This window comes from Tenrec ecaudatus, chromosome 12 (assembly GCF_050624435.1).
Source record: "Tenrec ecaudatus isolate mTenEca1 chromosome 12, mTenEca1.hap1, whole genome shotgun sequence".
In the NCBI taxonomy this organism is placed as follows: Eukaryota; Metazoa; Chordata; class Mammalia; order Afrosoricida; family Tenrecidae; genus Tenrec; species Tenrec ecaudatus.
In genome coordinates, this window is record NC_134541.1 from 107,812,489 (window position 1) to 107,825,646 (window position 13,158).

Consider the following 13,158-nt stretch of genomic DNA (forward strand, 5'->3'; position numbering starts at 1 on the left):
TACTCTTGCCCCATTGTCTTTGGTTTTGTCCGGTTTCCAAGGCCGTTGTCAAGCACGTGACTTTGCTCCAGGGGTGGATGAGGACTCTGCGTTTACAACTTGTGCTCCAAAATAACCTGTAAAGGGCCCCCAGAGTCCCCACGAGATGCCTGGGCCATGCTGGGAGCCAACAGGCAGGGCTGCTCAGTGCTTTTGGGTGCTGTGGACTGTGGCATGTGCCAAGCTTCCAGGGAAGCAGGTTCCTGCCTTGTGAGACTCATGCATGAGCCCCTTCCGGTCAGCTGGTCAGTGAGTGAGGAAGATCAGTGCAGGGTCCCTAGACACTTTGGTGAACTTCCCTTGCGAGGGTCAAGAGAGCACACATTTTATCTGCAGGACATTCCGCCATGACGCAGCTCATGTGGGGAGCTGGGGGGCGGTGAGCACACACAGGCCTGGAATGTGTCTGGAGAGGTCTCCATGACTGGGCTCCTGGGGCAGAAGTGCAGGGAAGGTCACAATGGAAAAGGACCCAGGCCAGTAGTGGGTAAGGATAGACAGCGGACTGGAGGTACCAGTGTGGCTGAGCGGTCGACAGACCAGGGTTGAAGGCTGGCCCATCCACCCCTGGAAAGAGGTTAGAGTGGGGTCTGGCCAGGTGGTAGGGGTTCAGAGCTTGCAAGGAACATCCTGGCCCTGCTCTTGTGGGAATAGTAGAGTGTCCCAGTCCCCTTAGCCTCTTGGGAGGGAGGTATGCAGACGCAGCAGAGCAGAAAGCTGAGTTTGCTCTGGAAGCTTGGCTCCCAGGTATAAAGTGCTGTCTGCATATTACACACACACACACACACACACATACACAGTGGTCATCAGGAGCAGACTGCCCCCTCGTGCTTTTCCAGTGGGGCAGACTTGGGTGATGTTACAGCCATGGGCAGTAGGTGCCCTTTGTCACCTGCTTACAGCGGCTGGTGCTCACAATCTGTTAGGGTGTCCTGAAATCTGTTAAGACTAAAGAGCAAGTGTCTGGAGCCTCCCCTCCCCTGGGATACCCATTAGAGTGGCAGGAGAGACTGGCGTGGCCACAGGGACCTCACCTTTAAAGCAGACATTGTTTTTTCCAACTGGGAGGAGAGGGCGAGGGTGGTGAGCAGGCCAGGACTCGCTTTTCCCTTCGTCCGAGTCACACGGGCGGAGCAGGTGCGGCTCTGAAAGTGATGTGGATGGAACCCCTGCTTGACGGCTGGTGTCTTTGTTTCCAGGTTTGTGGACTGCAAGGAGTGTGGCCGGAAAATGCATCAGATCTGCGTGCTGCACTACGACATCATTTGGCCCTCAGGGTGGGTCATTGCCTGTGTTTTCGGGGTGGGAAGCCAGTCTGCACCAACCAGAGGGGGATGAGGAAGTACTGCTCAGGCCTTGGTCCCTGCACTGCTGAGCAGCAGGGGGGTAGCGGCCACCAAGTGCTGTAGATGGGAGGCGGAGAGCAGGCTGCCCCTTTCCTGGGTGGGGCTGGTGGGGAGGCTGCCTGAGACTTCCTGGGAGCAGCTCTCCCCTGCCGTGTGGGGTGCTGACCCCTCGGCGTCCGCCTGAGCTCAGTGGCAGTAGGTTGCGTTTCCGGCTCATCACACCCCTGGTTTTCTCTGCAGCTTTGTCTGTGACGGCTGCTTGAAGAAAACTGGGAGAACACGGAAAGAAAACAAGTTCAGCGCCAAGAGTAAGTGGGCGAGAGGCATCTGTGTCCCAGGGTGCATGACTGTGCGCTGCTTTCTTGGACCTGGTCGCCTTCCTGACTGGCCCTTAGGGAAGCACATGGCCCGGTCTTTGTGTGAACATCAGCTGCATTTAAGGCAGTGGTTCTCAACCTGTGGGTTTCGACCCCTTTGGGGGTAGAATGACCCTTTCACAGGAGTTGCACAATTCATAACAGTAGCAAAATTACAGTAATGAAGTAGCAATGAAAATAATTTTATGGTTGGGGGTCACCACAACATGAAGAACTGTATGAAAGGGTCGCGGCATGAGGAAGGTTGAGAACCGCTGCTTTATGGTCAGGGTTTGGGTGAAAGGGCCAATGGACAGCAGACCGTGAGTTCTGAAAGAGAAAGCTCTCATCACGAAGCTTAAAGAAACGAGGCACCCTCTCCCCCACACTGATGGGCTTTGGTGGTGGGCACACAGCCACCATTCCCACCAGTGACTGCCGTAAGCACCAGCTGGCTCTGTCCTGCCCCCTTGAGCAGCTGGTGGCGTACAGATAGGGAAAAAAAAAGAGCAGCCTATGGTGACTAAACCTGTCAGAGGGAGGCATGTCCTGAGGGCAATGTGTAATGGGAAGTACAGCAGAACGGACACTCCTTCAGCAGTTTACACGTGTATGAGGGGCCTTCGAGAAGCTCCTGGGGAAACTTCATGGTCCTTTAATGCGGCTGTTCCACCCCACCCCACCGAGGTGTCTGGAGAGAGGTGGGAATATCCTTTCCGCCTCTGCGGGGACACACGCGGTGCAGGGGCAGGAGTGGCCATAGAGTCTCTGTTGTTCCCGAGGTCTTGGTAGGAGTGTGCGAGCACTGTCTCTTGGTGTCTGAGGGTCAGGAGTAAAGGTTTGCGTCCTGGACATAGACCTTGCGCTCCAGTGCTTGTTCTGGCTGTGTGCCGGCCAGGCCTGGACCTGAATGGCTGACATCTCCCCAAGTGCCTGGGTGCACACACGCACACGCCACCTGCAAAACTGCACAGCAGGGAGAGCAAACCTTGTTCTGGGTGCAGTCGGGCAGGCCCGAGGGAGGGAGCTTATGGGGCTCTAGGATGCCTGTCCACAGAGGGCGGAGAGTGTAGAGACAGAGAGGGGCCAGCGCAGGACTGCTCATCCAGGACCGTGGTCCAGGCTGGCACTGGGGTAAGATGGAAAGCTGGTGGAGAACGCCTGGTTTAAAAGGAGCATTTCTCCCCCGGTGGCTTCCCTGGGATGCCCCTGTCCTGCATGTGATCACTCGGAGCTGCACAAAAGGCAGGGACAGGATGTCACAAGTGAAAGAGGTGCCAAGGGCAGCGCTGCCCGTTTTGAGGAAATCTGGGCGGCCTAGCAAAGGTGGGGTGGAAAATTGGGAGGGGAGCAGGTGCGTCTGTTCGCCCTGAGGTTTGATTGGAAGTCACACCAGCACAAAGGCAGGGAGGGACAGGGTGTCTGTGGAGCTCCTTAGCCACAGGTGGTCCCAGCCACCCTTCATGACCCATCTTGCTTGTAGGGCTGCAGACAACTCGCTTGGGGAACCACCTGGAAGACCGTGTGAACAAGTTCCTGCGGCGGCAGAACCACCCCGAAGCTGGGGAGGTTTTCGTCAGAGTGGTGGCGAGCTCGGACAAGACTGTGGAGGTCAAGCCGGGCATGAAGTCACGGTGTGTGTGCCAGTGTGCTGGAGGTGAAGGTGGAGCTCTCCACCCAGGGTGCCCCCCCAACATCACCTCCCCATTCTGGAAGGCAGTGAATGGACAACAGACCAGCTAGGCCAGCCCCTAGCTCTCTGGAGTCCACCTGCTTTAGGAGGGCGGCTGTGGGTCAGCACCACACCAGCAACCCTGCCAAAGCCTCGTTGTCCTTGTGTTCCAGGTTTGTGGACTCTGGGGAGATGTCTGAGTCTTTCCCATACCGAACCAAAGCACTCTTTGCCTTTGAGGAGATTGACGGGGTGGACGTGTGCTTCTTCGGAATGCACGTCCAGGAGTACGGCTCCGACTGCCCTCCACCAAACACAAGGTAGCTCGCCGCCGCCTGGGTGGGGTGCAGTAGCCTAGTGGGTCGGGGAAGCAGACGGCAAGGATCAAGGCCAGGAAGCCCTGGGCCCCAGTTACCTACTAGCCTTCAGGGCTTTTTGTGTCAGCGTCCAACTCCTGTGCCATCTGTCTGAGGACAGTAAACTCAAGGGAGAGTGGGGTCTGGGGGATAGCGTGGAACAGCTCAAGGAGCCAGGCCACTGTAAAGGCCACGTGCACCCCACGCATTCCCTTCTGTTCCTGCAAGAACCAGGAGAGGGAGGAGGAGCTCTCAAGAGGGCCCCGCACTTGGTTTGACAGTGCTGACCCCACCGCTCGGTAAGGAGGGCTTGGTGCCCACATAAGTGGAGCTTGTTTGGGCTGTTTGTGTTTGGCTAATGAGCCCTGGTGGTGTAGCAGGTTCAGGGTTCAGCTGCCAGGCATGTGAATAGTGGTAGAGGCCCACCAGCCATTCCTAAGGGGAGAGATGAGGCCAATGACTTCTGTAAAGACGCTGGCCTTGGCAGCCTGGGGGACAGGTCTTCTCTGTCCTGTGAGCTCACTGAGGGTCAGCCCCACCAGCTGACAGTTCTGGGTTTGTGTAACTGCTCTCGTCTTCCCAGGCGGGTGTACATATCCTACCTGGATAGCATCCACTTCTTCCGACCCCGCTGCCTCCGCACCGCCGTCTACCATGAGATCCTCATCGGGTACCTTGAATACGTGAAGAAGCTGGGGTGAGTATGCTCTGCAGCCCAAGGGCTGCATCCAGCAGCATGATGCTGTTCCTTAGAGCATTCCAGGAGGTTCCAGAACCCTCTCAGAGCTCCAGCCTGGTCTCTGAATTCTTTTCCTTCGGAGGCCCTTTGGTTTTGTGTTTATCTTTGTGGAGGTGTATTTTATTTGTGTCATTAAACCCACCAGCTCTGGGTGTATAAATACAGCACCTGTGAGCCCTACCGAGAGGATCAGCTGTCATGATCCTTAGACACATGCCCTTCTGGGTGGCCGGCTGTGAAGCGGAGTCTTGCTACGGGAGGGGGTAGCTCCATGTTAGATCTCTCTCCAGTCCTTTGTTCCTTTGTTCCTGTTGCTAGATCTCTTCCCTTCCTGTCCCAAGTTTGAGAAAGTTGGAACGAGTTGACAGACATCTCTCTCCTTCCCCCCTTCCCTGGTTTCTGGGGTGTGGAGAGATGACAGTGTTTTGTGTGTGCACCCCGGAGTAACTGGTACCAGTCAGCTTCACTGTTTCCATCAAGTGGGGCGAGGCCAGTAGATGCAGCCTAAACAGACAGAATTCCATCTCACCACCAACTTCCCTAAGCCCCTGGTGATAAGTGGGGGGTAGGAGGGGCTGGCCTCCCTGATGTGGCAATGCCTTGGGCTCTGTGGCTGTCACTCCTCAAGGGCAGGCCCCGGTGTCACTGAGCATGTCCACCTGAACTGTGTGTGTGTGTCCTGCAGATATGTGACTGGTCACATCTGGGCCTGTCCCCCAAGTGAAGGAGATGACTACATCTTCCATTGCCACCCCCCGGATCAGAAAATCCCGAAGCCAAAACGTCTGCAGGAGTGGTACAAGAAGATGCTGGACAAGGCCTTCGCGGAGCGCATTATTCATGACTACAAGGTACTGGGGGACTGCCCCTGTCTGGGACCCCGTACACTTGTGCCCCTGCCTGTAGTCCTCAGGTGTCGTATACTTGGAATCACAAGCAATCAAAAGCCTCAGATAAGAAGGCAGAGCCATCCGCCATGCCCCTATGGTGCTACCCCGTGCTGCAGCTCTGGAGCCCCTGAGACAGAGTCCTGCTGTAACCACAGCAGGCAGGCATCTTCCAGGATGTTTGCAGGCCCTGCCATCTCACCACTGTGCTTTGTCTCCATCAGGACATTTTCAAACAAGCGACAGAGGACAGGCTCACGAGCGCCAAGGAGCTGCCCTACTTTGAAGGGGACTTCTGGCCCAATGTCTTGGAAGAAAGCATCAAGGAGCTAGAGCAAGAAGAAGAGGAGAGGAAGAAGGAGGAGAGCACAGCGGCCAGCGAGACCCCTGAGGTAAGACCCCTGAGGTCAGGCCAACAGTTGATCGATCCATCTGTTCCCCCTCCCCCCCAAGGTGAATGCCCCCACACCCCTGTAGGACCGCTGGGAGTCAGGTTGACTCTGTGACTGAGCAAACCCCTTGCACCGCAGGATGCCTGCCGTGGGGGGTGGGGGTGGGGGTGGGGCTGCCGCCAGACCAGACATCCTAGTGGTGGGAGCAGCAGGGAGGCCCGTGGGGTGTTTTGGGAGCAACACTCAGCACTGGGGGGGTGAGCCCTGGCAGCTGTGACAGGGGATATGGGTGGAGGCACCCTGCATTTCGCCCCTGAGCATCACTGAGCTGGAACAGCAGAGGGAGGGAGGAGCATGCTCCAGGGCGTGTTCACAGAACCTGAGGATGTGGTTGGGCTCTGGGCTGGGGTCTCTGTGGGCACCTCCATACCGTGTGCCACATTAGGAAGCGAGTGCCTCATGGGCACCTGAGGAGGACACTGGGACTGCGATTTTCCGTCCCCAGGAGGCGTGTTGGCTCTGTGTCGGCAGGTCTTCACCATACCTGGTGACTGGGGCTCGAGGCGTTGCTCTCTCCCTTGGCAAGTGAGCCGGCCCTGGGGGGTGGGTAAACCCCAGTGCTGTGAGTGGAGCCAGGATGGCCTGTGCAGGGGACGCTGTGGAGTTGTGTAGGGAGCCCCAAGACCAGGTCTGGCAGAGAAGGGGTCACCCTTTGATATACCGCCTTGAGCTTGAATGGCATGGTGGCCATCAGGCACTGCTCTTCCTGGCTGGTCACGAGGGTCACAGCTGTGGCATGCACTTGTGGACTCGGGTGGCCACCCCGGCTGACCGTCTGGGAAGAAGACGCCACAGGTCACCCCTTGGTGTGGCGAAATCTGAGTCTCATTTCCCCCATCATTTGGCAATGCTTTCTAAACTTTGTCCAAAGATGGCAGTTTCCTCCTGTAGTTTTTTAAACAATGCTGCTGTTTTAGAGCAATTTTGAGACATTTGCTGAACAGTCGAGAAGCTTTTCAGAAGTCCGCACCACCCACCCTCGAGGCCCTTCCTGTTGCTCAGACTGACTGTTGTTAACAGTGACGCTGTCACCGCCCAAAGCCCACCCTCCCTCATGTCCTCTGTTGCCAACATGGCCTGCCCGCCCCTTGCTGGCTCGAGCAGTTTCTCAGACTGGCTTTGTTGTAGGGCCTGTGCCTTGTTTGGGGTTCACCTGATGTCTCCTTGAGAGTTGGGGGGGTGTTCCTGAAGAACCCATTCCCACAGTGAGGGGAGCTCAAACCAACAACAACTGTGCAACTATTTTTTTTTCATTTCTTTTTTTAATAACCCCCAGCATAAAGGAAGGGTCAGAGGTCATGATTATGATGACCTCAGGGGGTCTATCCCTGCCTTTGAGTCACTGGATGCTGGGGCGCTGTGGGAACCATCTCCCAGAAGCACCTGAGCTGGTGCATCCTACGTGTCATAGTAGTGAGGGAGGGGCTGGGCTGCCCTGGATGCCAGACTGTGCTGGGACTGTCAGGCAGTGAGCACCTCTCTAACCATGCGCTCGCTGTCTCTTCCATGGTGGCAACTGGCCAGGGTCACCTGCCTGGGGCTGCCTCCCCGGGCCCCCTGGCCCAGGAGCTGAGCCGTCCTGGTGCTCAGGGAGGAGTCTGGGCCCATCTGACAGCGCTCTCTGTTGTTGCAGGGCAGCCAGGGTGATAGCAAGAATGCCAAGAAAAAGAACAACAAGAAGACCAACAAGAACAAGAGCAGCATCAGCCGGGCCAACAAGAAGAAGCCCAGTGTGCCCAACGTGTCCAACGACCTGTCGCAGAAGCTCTACGCCACCATGGAGAAGCACAAGGAGGTGGGAGCTGTGCTGGGCACCCACTCCCATCCCCCACTGGCATCTCTCCACCCTGGCCATGAGATCTCCCATGAGCAGAGGCTAGCCTGGCCCCTCTGCACAGAGCTGCCAGCACTGACAACATGTCTCACTCTGCCTGCAGGTCTTCTTTGTGATCCACCTCCACGCTGGGCCTGTCATCAACACTCTGCCCCCCATAGTGGACCCTGACCCCCTGCTCAGCTGCGACCTCATGGATGGCCGGGACGCCTTCCTGACGCTGGCCCGGGACAAGCACTGGGAGTTCTCCTCGCTACGCCGCTCACAGTGGTCTACTCTGTGCATGCTGGTGGAACTGCACACCCAGGGCCAGGACCGCTTCGTCTATACTTGCAACGAATGCAAGCACCACGTGGAGACACGCTGGCACTGCACCGTCTGCGAGGTGGGTGTCCAGGCCACAGGGTCTGGGAGAGGGCTGTCTGGCTGGGTGACCGGGACCACTCAGGGATCTCGAGCCCCTTCTGTTGTCCACACCAGTCCTTACACCCCTGCTGCACCATCCCCTCTGCAGAGGCCCAAGGCCCAGTGGACTCTGCACAAGGGGAACTTCACCTTGTTGCCCTCCTTTCCCTCCGCTACACTTTTTACTGCCACCCACACGGTAGCCTCCTAATGTGTCTGGTGCCTATGCTGAGCGGTGCTCAAATGGACTCCCAGAGGGGATCTACAACCCAGCCACAACACCCCTCCTGGGAGAGTATGCAGTTGCTGCCTTGTCCTGTGGCCCTGCAGGGCGGGGTGGGGGGTTGCACTTTGTGACACTGAGAGCAGATTGTGGGGGAAGAGTGTACAGTGCAAAGTCTGTGGCTCTCTTTGGCCTCAGGAGCCTTAGGCAGACTGTCTGCCTGGCCTCACCCCTCATCCTACTCATCCACTGGCTCCAACACAGCCTCTGAGAAGTGGTGGGGCCCAGGAAGCACAGACACCCTTACAGTGGGAGTGGGGGCAGAGGGTTCAGGGGAGCAGACCAAGAGGTGGTCTCTAAGTGCAGGAGTGGGAGCAGATGTGCGTGTCCTCTGGGTGTGATTTGGGGCCTGGGCAGTGGGGGTGGCATTAGTTAGGGCCCACACCTTCGCTAATGTGTCCCTGCTTCTCTCTAAAGGACTACGACCTGTGCATCAACTGTTACAACACCAAGAGCCACAACCACAAGATGGTCAAGTGGGGGCTGGGCCTGGACGACGAGGGCAGCAGCCAGGGCGAGCCGCAGTCCCGGAGCCCCCAGGAGTCACGGCGCCTGAGCATCCAGCGCTGCATCCAGTCACTGGTGCACGCCTGCCAGTGCCGCAACGCCAACTGCTCGCTGCCGTCCTGCCAGAAGATGAAGCGGGTGGTGCAGCACACCAAGGGCTGCAAGCGCAAGACCAACGGCGGCTGCCCCGTCTGCAAGCAGCTCATCGCCCTCTGCTGCTACCATGCCAAGCACTGCCAAGAGAACAAATGCCCTGTGCCCTTCTGCCTCAACATCAAACACAAGCTCCGCCAGCAGCAGATCCAGCACCGCCTGCAGCAGGCCCAGCTCATGCGCCGGCGCATGGCCACCATGAACACCCGCAATGTGCCTCAGCAGAGCCTGCCCTCCCCTACCTCAGCGCCACCTGGCACCCCCACACAGCAGCCCAGCACGCCCCAGACGCCACAGCCCTCGCCCGTGAGCATGTCCCCGGCTGGCTTCCCCAGTGTGGCCCGGACTCAGCCCCCCACCACGGTGTCCACAGGCAAGCCCACCGCCCAGGTGCCGGCCCCACCACCGCCCGCCCAGCCACCGCCTGCAGCAGTGGAGGCTGCTCGACAGATCGAGCGAGAGGCCCAGCAGCAGCAGCACCTGTACCGCGTCAACATCAACAACGGCATGCCCCCAGGCCGCACAGGCTTGGTGACCCCTGTGAACCAGATGGGCCCTGTGGGCTTGACTGTGCCTCGCCCCAGCCAGGTCAGCGGGCCTGTCCTGCCTACCATGCCTCCGGGCCAGTGGCAGCAGGGGCCACTGCCCCCCCAGCAGCCAATGGCAGGCATGCCGAGGCCAGTGATGTCCATGCCGGCGCAGTCGGCCGTGGCTGTGGCTGGGCCACGGATGCCCAACGTGCAGCCGCCGCGAAGCATCTCACCCAGCGCCCTGCAGGACCTGCTGCGGACCCTGAAATCACCCAGCTCCCCTCAGCAACAGCAGCAGGTGCTGAACATCCTCAAGTCCAACCCGCAGCTTATGGCCGCCTTCATCAAGCAGCGCACAGCCAAGTACGTGGCCAACCAGCCCGGCTTGCAGCCCCAGCCCGGCATGCACGCACAGCCTGGCTTGCAGAACCTGAACGCCATGCAGGCCAGTGTGCCCCGGCCCGGCGTGCCACCACCACAGCAGGCCATGGGGGCCCTGAACCCCCAAGGCCAGACGCTGAGCATCATGAACCCGGGGCACAACCCCAACATGGCGACCATGAATCCGCAATACAGAGAGATGCTGAGGAGACAGCTGCTGCAGCAGCAGCAACAGCAGCAGCAGCAGCAGCAGCAGGGAGCCGGAGGCATGCCCGGGCACAGCCAGTTCCAGCAGCCCCAGGGACCTGGCGGCTACCCCCCAGCCATGCCGCCACAGCGGATGCCACAGCACCTCCCTATGCAGGGCAGCTCCATGGGCCAGATGGCAGCGCAGCTGGGGCAGCTGGGGCAGCCTGGGCTGGGCACCGACGGCACCGCCAGCATCCAACAGGCCCTGCAGCAGCGGCTTCTGCAGCAGCAGCAGATAAAGCAGCAGATGGGCTCCCCCGGCCAACCAAGTCCCATGAGCCCCCAGCAGCACGCGCTCTCAGGACAGCCACCGGCCTCCCACCTCCCTGGCCAGCAGATGGCCACGTCCCTCAGTAGCCAGGTGCGCTCTCCGGCCCCTGTCCAATCTCCACGGCCTCAGTCCCAGCCACCACATTCCAGCCCGTCCCCACGGATACAACCCCAGCCTTCGCCTCACCACGTGTCTCCCCAGACTGGCTCCCCCCACCCCGGACTCGCCGTCACCATGGCCAGCTCCATGGATCAGGGGCACCTGGGGAACCCCGAACAGAGTGCAATGCTCCCCCAGCTGAACACCCCCACCCGGAAGGCACTGTCCAGTGAGCTGTCCCTGGTTGGGGACACCACGGGGGACACACTGGAGAAGTTTGTGGAGGGTTTGTAGCAGCGGGCGATGGTGCCCAGTCTCCCCTCCTGTTCTCGGCCCTTTTGTACTGACCCAGACATCTAGGTGCTTTTCCCCCTAGATGGGACTGCCCCTTCCAGCCCCTGGAAGGTGGGGGATTGCTGTTTAAAGAAACAATACAAAGAATATATTTTTTTGTTAAAAACCAGTTGATTTAAATATCTGGTCTCTCTCTCTCTTTCTCTATGTTTTGTTTTTTTTTCTGTTTTGTTTTTGCTTTGTTTTTGTTTAGGGGGTGGGGGTTGGTTTGGATTCTTTTTTTCTCTTTTGTCATGGCAGGTGACTCATGCCTTTTTTAAAGGGGGAAAAACAAGTTCATTATATTCATATTTTTTATTTGTATTTTCAAGACTTTAAACATGTATGTTTAAAAGCAAGAAGAAAAAAAATAATATTCAGAAACTGATTTCCTGAAATAATGCAAAAGCTTATAATGTATCCCGATAACTTTCAAATGTTACGGGAAGATCTTTTTGTTTTCTCCTTTGTTCTTTTCTCCTTTTCTGTAGTGAACTCTGTGGGCGCTCTCCAAGTATTACCCTGGACGGTAGGGATGGGCTCCGGCGTGCGCACAACCCGTGCGTGCGTACACACACCCACACACACATCTTTATCTATACATACCGGCCGAAGCCAAACTCTTGTCTTGCAGATGTAGAAATTGTTGCTTTGTTTCTCTGATAAAACTGGTTTTAGACAAAAAATAGGGTTGATCACTCTCTTAGACCATGCTAATGTTCCTAGGGAAGAAGCCTTCTTTTCTTTCTTCTTCGTGAAACTTGAAATGAGGAAAAGCAATTCTAGTGTAAATCATGCAAGCGCTATAATGACTTATAAATAAGGAAATTCAAGAAGATTCAATCACTGTATAGAATGGTAACGTACCAACTCATTTCCTACATCAGATTGTTAATAAACTGTGTGCGACAGACGGAGGTGGTCCTTCTTGAATCCATGTACATTGCTATTAGTAACACTTAGTGTTCGGGGGTTTTTTGTTATGAAAATGCTGTTTTCAACATTGTATTTGGACTATGCATGTGTTTTTTCCCCTCCCCATTGTATATAAAGTACCGCTTCAAAATTGATATAAATTACTGAAGTTTTTAACATGTACTCTGTTCTTTAAGATCCATGTAAGAATGTTTAAGGCTTCTATTTATTTACATATATTTTTGGAGTCTGTCCTTTGTCAGACATGGTTCTGGTGGTTCGCTCGTGAACATACGGCCTGGGCCAGTGGGCCTGGGGTGAGACTAGGAGCAGGGTGGTGGGGGGTGAGGGACAGCTGGGGACCCTGTGTCGGGCCAACCCACTGGTCTAGAAGTCTTGCTTCCCAGAGGCTGGGGCTGTAAGACTGGCCCTGGCTCCACACATTTGAGACTCACTGATGGCTCATCCGCCCAGTTACGTGACCACTTGGTACGACACTGCCCTTATGCTCCCTGTCCACTCTGTCATAGCCCCGAGGGCGATCAGAGAGGGAGGTTGGCCTTGCACCCCAGGATTGATGGCAGGCATGTTGCAGGGACTGCAGGTGGGGTTCTGCTTCTCAGATCTGGGATCGACGGGGAGAGAACACCAGACAGGGTTGATAGGGCTCAGCCGCTCATCCCAACCGTCCTGAGGACGCAGGACTCTGGCACAGCCACTGAGGATTGTGGCAGGGGACAGGCAGTGGCAAAGGCTCTGTCACTGAGAGACTGGACTCTGTCGCCAGCCCCAGTTGTGCCCTCAGGGTCCCATCGTGGTGGCACAGGAAGGGCCGAGTGCTCCAGACTGGATCACATCTCGGAGGGAGAGCAGAGCTGCTCATCTCGGCCAGGCTGGCCCATGGTCAAGATCACGGGCTATTATGTTCAGGATCACGGCTCAAGCTGCCTCTTTGTGGGCCAAAATATTTGACTTAGGGATGTGAATTTGAAGGAACTTTGTAAGAAATTGGAGGGGGTCTATAATTTGGCATGAGGTTGCCTATTTTGAGTCTAGGTGAGTATCAGGTAAGACAGACCATTGGCCCCTCCCACTCCAGGAAGGACTCGGAGGACCTTTCTGTCCCCAGTGGAGGTCAGCTGTCCCTGTCCGTTAGCTCAGCCTGCTTTACCACCTATAACAGCTCTGAGGCCAGCAGTAAAACCAGAAGGGAGCAAGGGTCAGGGTGTGGATGGGGCATCCTCCTCGGGGGTGCAAGTGAAGAGCTACACATCCAGGTGTCCACCCCTGGCCCTCGCCCTGAGCAGTCAGATCCGAAGTGTGGTCTGCAGATAGGCACAGGGCTGCTGTA

At 57.0% G+C, this 13,158-nt stretch overlaps 1 protein-coding gene across 1 annotated transcript in view; it reads left to right on the forward strand.

The window, feature by feature from the left end:
* Positions 1-12,046, forward strand: part of LOC142462461 (histone lysine acetyltransferase CREBBP) — a 112,360-nt gene extending 100,314 nt beyond the window's left edge. The window contains exons 22-31 of the mRNA XM_075564358.1: positions 1,239-1,316; positions 1,626-1,693; positions 3,225-3,375; positions 3,587-3,733; positions 4,353-4,466; positions 5,194-5,359; positions 5,620-5,787; positions 7,481-7,642; positions 7,785-8,066; positions 8,787-12,046. Of these exons, the coding sequence (XP_075420473.1) occupies positions 1,239-1,316; positions 1,626-1,693; positions 3,225-3,375; positions 3,587-3,733; positions 4,353-4,466; positions 5,194-5,359; positions 5,620-5,787; positions 7,481-7,642; positions 7,785-8,066; positions 8,787-10,853 (3,403 nt within the window). The 3' untranslated portion in view covers positions 10,854-12,046. The remainder of the gene's footprint in view (positions 1-1,238; positions 1,317-1,625; positions 1,694-3,224; positions 3,376-3,586; positions 3,734-4,352; positions 4,467-5,193; positions 5,360-5,619; positions 5,788-7,480; positions 7,643-7,784; positions 8,067-8,786) is intronic.
* The last annotated feature ends 1,112 nt before the right edge of the window (positions 12,047-13,158 follow it).